General features: G+C 29.2%; 1 protein-coding gene across 1 annotated transcript in view; it reads right to left on the bottom strand.

Annotated features, from left to right (window-relative positions):
* Positions 1-11,724, bottom strand: part of LOC108556844 (reversion-inducing cysteine-rich protein with Kazal motifs) — a 30,451-nt gene extending 18,727 nt beyond the window's left edge. The window contains exons 1-2 of the mRNA XM_017913126.1: positions 11,695-11,724; positions 333-385 (exon numbers count right to left, since the gene is read on the bottom strand). Coding sequence (XP_017768615.1) covers positions 333-380 — 48 coding nt within the window. The 5' untranslated portion in view covers positions 381-385; positions 11,695-11,724. The remainder of the gene's footprint in view (positions 1-332; positions 386-11,694) is intronic.
* Positions 11,725-12,823: the final 1,099 nt, after the last annotated feature.

Raw genomic sequence — 12,823 nt, 5'->3', positions numbered from 1 at the left:
AGGATGCACGAGGAGAGTTCTTGCCGCGTGAAATACTATCCAAAAATATGTCACGGTTTACCGGTAAATCCGGACGATCAAATTTAGAAACGGTATAATTAAGTGCGCTGCTTTGAGAGAAGTGTTCGTTTCTTCCTCTGCACGTTTTGATTTAGAGGTGGGTTGAGGAGGAAGAGGAAAAGGCCCTTTTGGCATCCATCCAAGAGGACTAGTGTAGACCCCGTTTCGCATCCCCAGCAACGGTTCAAATTTATTGGCGTTTTGATTAGGTGAGTCGCTGGGATTGGGAGGAGGCGAAATGAAGATCAAACGAAAGGACGAAAATAGTTTACCTTCTCGCAGATCGACTTGCAGCTTCCTGTGGCGTGCGAACAGCACATCAGCTCTGAAAAAAAAGAAAAAAACAAAGATGAGAAAAGGACGTTACAAAATTGCAAAAACAATTAATATATTGCGGTTGGTAACGAGGTGAGGAGAATCGTGGTACGAGATGCAACACTTTTCTCTCAACTCTCTCGTCAACACTTCTTTTTCTAGAGAAGAGGAGGAGGACGAAGAAGTAACGGTCGTTAATTCCTTCCTTCGCCGTGGTTTGTGCCATGTGCGAGTGCGGACCATAAATTGTGCGGATTATTGGTTTTATTGAAACGACCACTTTATATAACCACTTCTCGCGCAAACATCACGCAAATACACGTATTTATGGTTATTGTTGCGAGGAAGACTATAAAACTTTTTGTTGTTGATTTTTTCTTGTTGTTGTTGTTGAATACTAGTGTACATAAGGCATTTTAGAGAATTCGGGCCTCACATTTACCTCTTTATTTACCAAACAGCAGTCCATAAAAATCTAAGTATCTCCGGTATCATCATTAACGTCTGCATACATTAACTCTGTTTTTTTTTTCAAAATCCAAACTCTTCATTCATAACATTAATTCAGTTACACAAAATTTAAACAAAAAATGACAAATATCAAGAGCAAATGAATAAATAAATTTTATAATTTTACACAATTTTTTGTTAAACTAAATAAAGAAATTGAGTTATTAATTATATTATGTAATAATAAAATATACTTGTTAATTACAGTAGATTTTGAAAAAATGGTTTCAATCCACTTTTTTTTTCTTATTTTCACAAATATTTCAACAATTATTATATAGACTTTAGTCAAAACTTAATTATAAAAATATCTAAACATAGACTTGATTTATTTATTAATTATTATATAGACTTTAGTCAAAACTTAATTATAAAAATATTTAAACATAGACTTGATTTATTGTTTTAATCAAGAAAAACATGAGAAAAAAGTAACTATTACAATGGTATAAACATTGAAACTCAATTTTTTTATATTAGATTGTAAACTAACATTCATAACATTAATTCAGTTATACAAAATTTAAACAAAAAATGACAAATATCAACAGCAAATGAATAAATAAAATTTTATAATTTTACACAATTTTTTGATAAACTAAATAAAGAAATTGAGTTATTAATTATATTATGTAATAATAAAATATACTTGTTAATTATAGTAGATTTAGTAAAAATGGTTTCAATCCACTTTTTTTTTCTTATTTTCACAAATATTTCAACAATTATTATATAGACTTAAGTCAAAACTTAATTATAAAAATATTTAAACATAGAGTTTATTTATTGTTTTAATCAAGAAAAACATGAGAAAAAATAACTATTACAATGGTATAAACATTGAAACTCATTTTTTTTATATTAGATTGTAAACTAACATTCATAACATTAATTCAGTTATACAAAATTTAAACAGAAAATGACAAATATCAACAGCAAATGAATAAGTAAAATTTTACACAATTTTTTGATAAATTAAATAAAGAAATTGAGATATTAATTATATTATGTAATAATAAAATATACTTGTTAATTACAGTAGATTTTGTAAGAATCGACTTTTTTTTTTCTTATTTTCACAAATATTTCAACAATTATTATATAAACTTTATTCAATGCGATTTAACATAGACTTGATTTATTGTATTAATCAAGAAAAACATTAGACAAAATAACTTTTATAATAGTATAAACATTGAAACTCAATTTTTTTATATTAGATTGTAAACTAATATAGAATATTTCAAAAATTTCATTAACTTTATTTACTTTTTTTCTTTGTTTATTGATATATGTAATCATTTGAGTTTCATAAGAATCTCGTATTTTTGATGCAAGATAAAAGTGTTGACTGTATAATTTAAGTTAACCATCCGATCTGATGGGAAGCGAGAAATTGATTTAGTGTGTAGTGCGGAAGAATGCGAAAAGCGTGATTGCGTTTCAATTACGCGCATATTAAAACCGGGTCTTCATTAACTGGAAGCAGTTTATCGACGCCGTATAAATACATAAAATGTACGAAGATCTCGCCATATCTTCATCTGCATCTGAAACGTTCTTCGGTAAATGGTAAAAAGGGCACGCTTATTTTTTTAACCTATATGGTCAAAGCAATTCGATGCGTCCCGAAGCAAAAGTCCAGTTAAAGACAACGAGCGTACCAAAACCAGAAGCGAAGAACAACGAAAAAAAAAAAATGTATATAATGCAAAAGCAAACATGCAGAGAGCGAAAAAGCGTTTCGTGCCATTACCAGCAGAGCTCCCTCAAGAGAGAAAAGAGATGAGAATGCGGCGTGCGTATCCGCGCAACGAAAGAGTGAGAGTAGTACATAAACAAAACCTGTTTCTTATAGCAGTTTATTATTGTAACAACACTTGACAAGTTTAGATGTCTCCTTCGAAATTCCCGTCCGCCTGATTTATGACCGGCATCGCTTTTTATTGGAACGATAAATTGCCTCAACTCTCGCTCTCTTCCTCACGCAACAACCAACAACCACAAAAGCTCTGCACACAACAACAACAACAACAACAACAACAACAACATTCATCCGTACACATCCATCCATCAATCCACAGCTTCAACAAACATTGTTTTGTTATCTTGCAAACGCTGCAAAACTGTTTGTTTTCCCAACCAAACGAAACCCATTCGCACTTTAGCTTAAAACAGTAATTGTTTAAGTTTACTTTGCTCGTTCGTTTGTTCTTCCTGCTTCGAACAATGGAGTGAATACAAACAATGGTTGACCAGACGATAAATCGTTTCGAGAATTAAATTTACATTTACATTTTAATTTAAATCGCCGTTGCGCCGTAAACGATTTGAATACTTTATGAAAAGAAAAAAATAAAGAACTGTTAATACAACAGTCAGTAGTCAAAAGTTGAGAGAATCACTCGTAATCCGGGGAATGGATTAATTGGAACTTCCTACTTTTACTAATTGTGTCAGCACAAATCTCAATTACTTAATCTCCGGAAGAATGCCCACCGCAATCGCTCAAAAACGTCTTCAACCTTAACTCACCATTAAAACACTTTTAATCTTTTGGAATTTTTCAACAACAAAAAAAAAAAATTACATTAAATTCTTCAGATAACAGAAACAATCAATGTTAAATCACTTCCTCTTAGAATTTAGAAAATTGTATTGCATAATTTTTCAAGATAATTATTTGAAGACATAATTATATTCAATTAAACAATTACTAAAAATAAATTAATGAAATCAAGTCGTTTTAAAAACAATTGTTTGTGCATTGTTTTCAAGTATGTGCAAAACATAAATGTCATTTTATATGAAGATGTTAAATTGCAATTATAAGAGACGCTGTTCGTATGTGCAATATGTAAAACTCACCCGAGAAAGCAATCGTTTCTGGGAGCAGAAGTTTCCTCTTAATTGAAGCCACATGAGGCGAGGAGACTCATCGTGCAACTTTTTCTTGACTCACTCAACAACTTTATAAACGGACGCTTCTTTTCGCACAGAGAGTTATTTCGTTACCAAGGCAACGCACATTTGTCCCAAAGTTTATTTACCTGTTCGTTTCCAATTTAAAATCTAGTTGGCGAAATTTATTGAAAGCGATATAGTAAATACAATTATCGTTTTCCTGCCAGTAAAATAATAAATTTCTTCCAGTTAACATAAAATAATTGAGTAAATAGTTTGAATGCAGTTAGCATGTTTTTCAACACATGGCACGTCCATTTTATGTTTATAACTACAGTTAATTTAGATATGTAACTGCGTGAATAAATTAGTGCTCGTTGCGTTCATTTAAGGCTAATTTATTTTTTTTTTCTGTTAAATTGCTGCGACGTTCATAAAAACGTAACGAATATCGTTTTTAATTTGGTAAATTTAATGGACGATTATTCATTCCGGTCGAGCGTAATTGAGAGAGCTTTAAACACACCTCGCTAATTGTTCTTCATTGCCTCGTTTAACGAAGCAACAGAAACAAAATTAATCAAATTTTGACGATGAAAAAATTAAATAAACTATAAGATTGATTAAAATATATAATGATAATGGTTAATGTCGTCCAATTTGTCATCAAGTATACTTTGAAAGTTATTAAACGTCAATGTTTTATTTGACAAGCATAAAACGTCAAATTGATTTGTTTGAAACAATACATTTATATAATCAGTATTTTTCATTTGTTTTCATAACTTAGTGAGATTTTTTAAAAAATATTTGTCTTAGACAATGTCATAATAAATTTAAATTTATTTAAGTTATATAATTTTAGTGCTTTAATTAACAAAATCTTGATCATATATCAAAATTGCAGCTTTATACAAAAATGCTTCATCATTATGCATGAAACAAGATTATTGTAAATAATTTATCATGATTTAAAATGTAAATGATGAATTTAAAAAATTGACTTTGACAATTTAGGTGTCAAATTAAATTATTATTGAAGTTACATAATTTAAGTGCTTTAATTAACAAAATCTTAATAATAATTCATTGTTCTTCTTAATCATTGCCTCGTTTAACGAAGCAACAAAAAAAATAATCAAATTTTGACTATGAAAAAATTAACTAAACTATAAGATTGATTAGATTAAAATATATAATAATAATGGTTAATGTCGTCCAATTTGTCATCAAGTATACTTTGAAAGTTATAGGACGTCAGTGTTTTATTTGACAACCTTAAAACGTCAAATTGATTTGTTTGAAACAATACATTTATATAATCAATATTTTTCATTTGTTTTCATAACCTAAGAAATTATTTGGAGCAAAGTATGAGTTGTGAGATTGACAATGTCATATTAAATTTACATTTAAATTTATTTAAGTTACATAATTTTAGTGCTATAATTACTTCATCATTATGTCTGAAATAAGATTATTGTAAATAATCTTATTTCGATTTAAATGATGAATTTAAAAAAATTGACTTTGACAATTTAGGTGTCAAATTAAATAATTATTGAAGTTACATAATTTTAGATTATTGTAAATAATTCATCATGATTTAAGCTGTAAATGATTAGTTTAAAAAAAATTGACATTGACAATTTAAATGTCAAATTAAATTATTATTGAAGTTACATAATTTTAGTGCTTTAATTAACAAAATTTTAATCATATATCGAAATTGTAGCTTGATAAAAACAAATACTTCCTCATAATGCATGAAATAAGAATATTGTAAATAATTCATCATGATTTAAACTGTAAATGAAGAATTTAAAAAAATTGACTTTGACAATTTAAATGTCAAATTAAATTATTATTGAAGTTACGTAATTTAAGTGCTTTAATTAACAAAATCTTAATAATAATTCATTGTTCTGATTAATCATTGCCTCGTTTAACGAAGCAACAAAAAAAAATTTGTCAATTACGAAAAAAATAAAGAAATTATAAAGATTGATTAGATGAAATTAATTTACAAATCCGGAAACTGTACATTTACTTACAATAGTTATTTTATGTTAATATAACAACTGTGAATTACGATAATACCAATTGTGGTGAATTTCGAAATATATAAATTGAATGTTTCTTCCTACAGATTGTTATCGTCAGAAAGATACGGCTTTCGTTTACAAGCATAAATTCGTATTACCATAAATATGCAATTCAGTTGGGAGAGTTGGAACTTTTCTTTTTGCCGCGATTTTCCGCGGATCCATGTCGCCGTTATAATCTCACTAAATTATGTCCGAACGGACGAATCTAGGTAAGGAAAATTAAAGTCGCATTGCACAAAACCTTGTTACAACACTGAAATGCAAATGAGCTCTTTGCGAAATCATCATATATATGCATAGAATATTCTATATTTCTTTGTAAAAAGAAAATGTATACATAAGTTTTACGTTTCTTACAAAATCCTATAAATGAAAATTTTGTTATAAAAATTGAGTTTTTTTTCTTCTAGAAATGTTATTTGCTTGGAAAGTGGAATGAATGTTGCGAGAGAGAAAAACAATTATAAATTGTTCAGTCAACGCTCAATTAAACTGGATGTGTAACATGAATAAATAAATAAATAAATAAAAACAAGGAGAAACAGAAAGAGGCGATTGCAAATGAATGACTTGCATTGAAATAACGCGTGGAATAAATTGGCATAACTATTAATAATCCATCAGCGGTGCATGTTCCAATTGGAACGTCGTTGAAAATTTACATATTCATCCGGCAGAACTTAACGCAAAATGAATCGAACTGTTTTGCGCTATTTGCGCGTGGGAACGAATAAGTAAACACGCTTAGTTTTAATCGATTTTGTTATTAATCATAAATATACACGTAAGTGCAAAAGTGGTGCTTAATTTCTTTCTATAATATATCTCATTTTATTTTATGTTTATGTGTCTAATTTGTTTTTGTATATTTATTGATTGAGGATGTCACGAAGGCTTTGCCAATTAAAGGTATAGCAAATTGCTATTGGTCGTAAGTTAATGGAGACGTCAAATGAGGTGTCAAGGCGACAATCAATTGCACCGACTGATTACTTCGGACGAAACTTGCAAATTATTCCATCAATCATGGTGACCTTAATATTAGATAAAAATAAATGAAACGATCGTAGTTACGTAAATAGATAATGATAAATGATAATGGTTGATGTCGTCCAATTTGTCATCAAGTATACTTTGAAAGTTATAAAACGTCAATGTTTTATCTGACAACCATAAAACGTCAAATTGATTCGTTTGAAAAAGTACATTTATATAATCCATATTTTTTCATCTGTTTTCATAACTTAACGAATCTTAATGATATATCGAAATTGCAGCTTTATAAAAAAAAATCATCATTATGCTTGAAATAAGATTATTGTAAATAATTCATCATGATTTAAACTGTAAATAATGAATTTTAATAATTTGACTTTGACAATTTAAGTGTCAAATGAAATTATTATTGAAGTTACATAATTTTAGTGCTTTAATTAACAAAATCTTAATCATATATTGAAATTGCAGCTTTATTAAAAAAATACTTCCTCATTATGCTTAAAATAAGATTATTGTAAATAATTGATCATGATTTAAAATGTAAATGATGAAATTAAAAATTTGACTGACAATTTAAGTGTCAAATTAAATTGTTATTGAAGTTGCATAATTTTAGTGCTATAATTAACAAAATTTTAATCATACATCGAAATTGCAGCTTTATAAAAAAAAATTATTTATCATAATGTTTGAAATAAGACTATTGTAATTAATTCATCATGATTTAAGCTGTAAATGATGAATTTAAAAAATTTGACTTTGACAATTACATAATTTTAGTGCTTTAATTAACAAAATCTTAATCATATATTGAAATTGCAGCTTTATAAAAAAAAACTTCATCATAATGCTTGAAATAAGATTATTGTAAATAATTCATCATGATTTAAAATGTAAATGATGAATTTAAAAAAATCACATTGACAATTTATGTGTCAAATTAAAATATTATTGAAGTTACATAATTTTAGTGCTTTAATTAACAAAATATTAATCATATATTGAAATTACAGCTTTATAAAAAAAAAACTTCATCATAATGCTTGAAATAAGATTATTGTAAATAATTCATCATGATTTAAACTGTAAATGATTCATTTAAAAAAAAAAGACATTGATAATTTAAGTGTCAAATTAAGTTATTATTGAAGTTACATAATTATAGTGTTTCAATTAACAAAATCTTAATTACAAATCGAAATTGCAGCTTTATAAAAAAAATACTTCATCATTATACTTGTAATAAGAGAATTGTAAATAACTCATCATGATTTCAACTGTAAATGATGAATTTAAAAAATTTGACTTTGACAATTTAAGTGTCAAATGAAATTATTATTGAAGTTACATAATTTAAGTGATATAATTAACAAAATCTTAATCATATATCGAAATTGCAGCTTTATAAAAAATAGTTCATCATTATACTTGAAATAAGATTATTGTAAATAATTCATCATGATTTAAGCTGTAAATGATGAATTTAAAAAATTTGACAATTTAAGTGTCAAATTAAATTATTATTGAAATTACATAATTTTAGTGCTTTATTTAACAAAATCTTAATTATATATCGAAATTGCAGCTTTATAAAAAAATACTTCATCATTATGCTTGTAATAAGAGAATTGTAAATAACTCATTATGATTTCAACTGTAAATGATGAATTTAAAAAATTTGACTTTGACAATTTAAGTGTCAAATGAAATTATTATTGAAGTTACATAATTTAAGTGATATAATTAACAAAATCTTAATCATATATCGAAATTGCAGCTTTATAAAAAAAATAATTAATTGTTCTGCTTAATTAATACAAATAATTCATCATCATTTAAACTGTAAATTATATTTTTTTATATATATATATATTTTTAATATTTGACTTTGACAATTTAAACTTCAAAATTGACTATTTAAGTTGCATAATTCGCTTAATTAATATATCAAAACTTATAGTTTTATAAAAAAAAATATATTTCTTCATTTACTTTTTTTATAGTTAATAACTTGATAATAGTTTAACTTTTGTTATATTGAGGTTGAATGAGGAAATAAGTACAAATAGAAGGTAATAATAAAGTGGTGAGAGTAGTTAGAAATGAAAGATTGCAGAAAATGTTTAGAGTGTTGTTAAATGCATTTTGTATGTAAGAACGAGGCAGCGTTTATCGGAATTGACAAATTGAAATGGGGAAACGAGAAGCATTTCGGATTCGATAATGTGGATGATAAGGCTGCAGTCGTAACAGTGAGAGAGAGAAAGAGAGCGATGACTAAGTTTTTGTATACTTCATCTAAAAGCTGAAGGGAAAACGCGTTATAGAAATATACGAACGTATTGTTTATTTCATTATTTGTGCGGCTCTGCTCAACGGGATGAAATTGAATACGTCTCGTGAATTGCGCGAACAATTAAACAAAAAAGCAATTGGGGTCCAGTTGATCGTGGAGGAAAAACGGGATCGAGTTATGTGTTCTTTCTTAGTTGGGTGTTGGGTTTCGGAATTGGAATTGGAATCGGTCGAGTTTATAGAGTGCGAGAATGATCGAAGAATCAAAGAAAGAAAGGAAGGCGAGCACGCGAGAAAAGAGGAGATGAAGCGACGAGACGATCCAACCAACAACCTCCCAACAAGCATCCATCCATCATTGTGCCACGCCGGACAACATCACTTGTCCTCTCCAACAGTTGTTGATGTCTCATTTATTTATATTTATACGCTCGATACATTTCAAGAATGCTCTTCACGCATTTTATGGCTGCCTCTTTCTTCGTTCTCCGCGGCACGCATCGTTATCTCTCCTCACGAGTCCATCACGTCTTCATCCCGACCCATCAACAGCAAAACAACATCAACAACAACAACAACAAGAACATCAAACAATAAATTCCATATTTTACTGCAGCATTATACGAATTCCCGCCACGTGCATGCATATACATCCTTCAGAGAGCTTTCATTTAAATCGCAAATGATTCGCGCTTGTTTAACGCGCATTACGTGATTCTTCGCACATTAGTTTGCAGCTTCAACAAAGCGGAATGAGAAAGAAAGAAGAAAGAGACACGATGTAAAGGCGAAAAATAACATGCACATAAAAGAAGTAAATAAATAATTTATCTTATATTGTTTTTTCCACCTCACACACCGAGAACAACAGGAATAATTTTATGCTGGCACGTTTCAATTACTATTGAACGCATCCCATTTGCAATTCCGAACTGCTCGCCATTCCCATTACTCAAATGGTTTTTAAATTGTGCTGGAAGCCGCGTCTCTGAATACAAACGTCCTGTTTTATTGCGTCCATTAGAAATTCACTGTTTGTTCCTTCGATATGTCTCTCCTTTACTTCTCCTCCTCTCACCATTCTTCGCTCTTCATTATTATTACTTATTTATGCATTCAAAATAACAAAACAAACCGTTGATTATTCACTATAAATTTACCTCTGAAACGCGTCTAAACCTCAACAGTCATTACGTTTTTTTTTTCTCAATGTTTCAATTAACAAATAGGAAATTAGTTCGCATAGTTTCAAAAGCAATTAACTTGTTGTTTAATTATTGTCAAAGAAATGTTAAATTGTAATAAACCAATAAATAAGTGTAAATCAAAGCGTTTTCTTGCATTTTAATACACTTTTCTGAAGAATTAAGTAAATTAGTTCCGTTTTTTTTTAAATAAATAAGCAAAAAATAATTATAAAAGAAAATTTCAATTTAAGGCAATATTAATGGACAATTTTCTATATTTGTCTTGAAGTTACGTAAATATAATTGAGTTACATAATAATACCGAACATTTAGTTAATTTTAATTATAAATAAAAGGTTTTTCATTTCATTGTCATATAAATTTAGTGAATATTTATTTAAACAAAATATTTTTTTTAGATGCAACAAAATAATTTTAAATTACAGGGTGTGTAAGGTATTTTAGAAGTATATTACAATTAAGAATTTGAAGAAAATATTGAAATCAACAACTATAATTTTAGCAGTTACGTAAGTTCGTAGTGTAAATAAGTGTGAGATTATTTCTCGAAATGAGTTTTCATCAACTTATTACAATTGTTGTTTAATTGTTGTCAAAAAAATGTTAAATTGTAATAAACCAATAAATAAGTGTAAATCAAAGCGTTTTCTTGCATTTTAAGATACTTTTCTGAAGAATTAAGTAAATTAGTTCCGTTTTTTTTAATAAATAAGCAAAAAATAATTATAAAAGAAAATTTCAATTTAAGGCAATATTAATGGACAAATTTCTATATTTGTCTTGAAGTTACGTAAATATAATTGAGTTACATAATAATACCGAACATTTAGTTAATTTTAATTATAAATAAAAGGTTTTTCATTTCATTGTAATATAAATTTAGTGAATATTTATTTAAACAAAATATTTTTTTTAGATGCAACAAAATAATTTTAGCAGTTACGTAAGTTCGTAGTGTAAATAAGTGTGAGATGATTACTCGAAATGAGTTTTCATCGTGTAAGTTTTAATTATAATATAATAAGATTGATGAAGGTTTTCAGAAATTGTACGAACTAATTATGAAATTCTTAGAAAATTGAGTATTCTTGGATTGAAAACAAGAACAAAAAAAAATAATAAGTTGTTGCAGTTGATGTGAACTGTTCGTATTAATTGGGTTTCGATAAGGTTTTGCTTATCAAATAGTATTTATCGCGGCGACGTTTAAATTTAGAACGTGCGCGCATTGATTATAATTTGAAAATTGTAAAGAATATGTATATAATCTGAAGATATTGAGGATGCGAATGTACCTTGAGTTGCGATCCATTTGGGTGCAAAGACGAGGAAGATGAGTACATGTAGAAGCATGGCACCGAAGATGTTGATAACTGGGGTCGTTCTCTGGACAACAAGAGGTGATGATGATGTTGATGATAACATGTCGCGCGGCGGCGGGGCTGTTTTTCAGCCGCACGAATTCGACACTCTCATCTCCGCGCCTGAAACTGACTGAAAAACTGAACGCGCGTCCGTCCGGAGGTTCGTTCTTCTCTCCTCGCAACGCAACTTCGGAAGAGGAGACGACGCACGCACTGCAAGATTGCTTGCTTGCTTGTTCCTCGGATGCCGACCGTCGAGGAACTATCGGGGGATCCTCGTAGGTTCTTGTGCCGTTGGACTGGACAATTCTTGACCATTCCCACCTACTACTGAATGCCTCCGAGTTCATATGCATAAACAGCCCAAGGCTATTACACTCCGACCGACCCCAGATGCAGATGCGGAGGAGCCGCGCCGGACCCCGCGCGCGCTCGCTCTTTTCCACCCAATTCGATTAATCATCATCGAGGAAATAAACCCCAACAAACAAAAAAAGTAAATGTAAACTCGCGAAGAGTTCGATCGAGCAGCAGATCAATCTCCTTATTTTTTAAACCCTTCGGTGAGGAGAAGACAAAAACATATAATATAAAATAATCATTTGTTTGATGATGATGATGATGCTGGGGGAACTGGTTTTCTCTGTTTCTCTCGGTGCGCGAGCCTTCCCTGCCCATAGCCTCTTGGTTTTGACTTAAGTGGTAGGCGTTACCGTATTTACTTAACTTCTTTAAGTATTCACTCCCGGCTATTTACCAACGAGATATTCAAATCGCGCGCAAGACAATATTGATTCAGCTAACAGCACAACACAAACACGACCCTTGCAAATACTGTTATCTGCTAATGCGGCAATCAAACGGTAGCGAAACATTTGCACCATCAATATTTAACTTCTGCAATCCTCTTCGCATTTAACATACGACAAATTTAACACCATTCAAGAATTTAAATATTGATAAACATAACGAATTGACCTCTTCACCAAACATCTATCATTTTTTATTTATATTTTCATTCATACATATGATTCATTGGGATTTTGTCAATTAATAAAAT

Source organism: Nicrophorus vespilloides, unplaced genomic scaffold (genome assembly GCF_001412225.1).
Source record: "Nicrophorus vespilloides isolate i.1.1-1 unplaced genomic scaffold, Nicve_v1.0, whole genome shotgun sequence".
Lineage (NCBI taxonomy): Eukaryota > Metazoa > Arthropoda > Insecta > Coleoptera > Silphidae > Nicrophorus > Nicrophorus vespilloides.
This window is presented reverse-complemented; position numbering and strand designations above follow the sequence as displayed.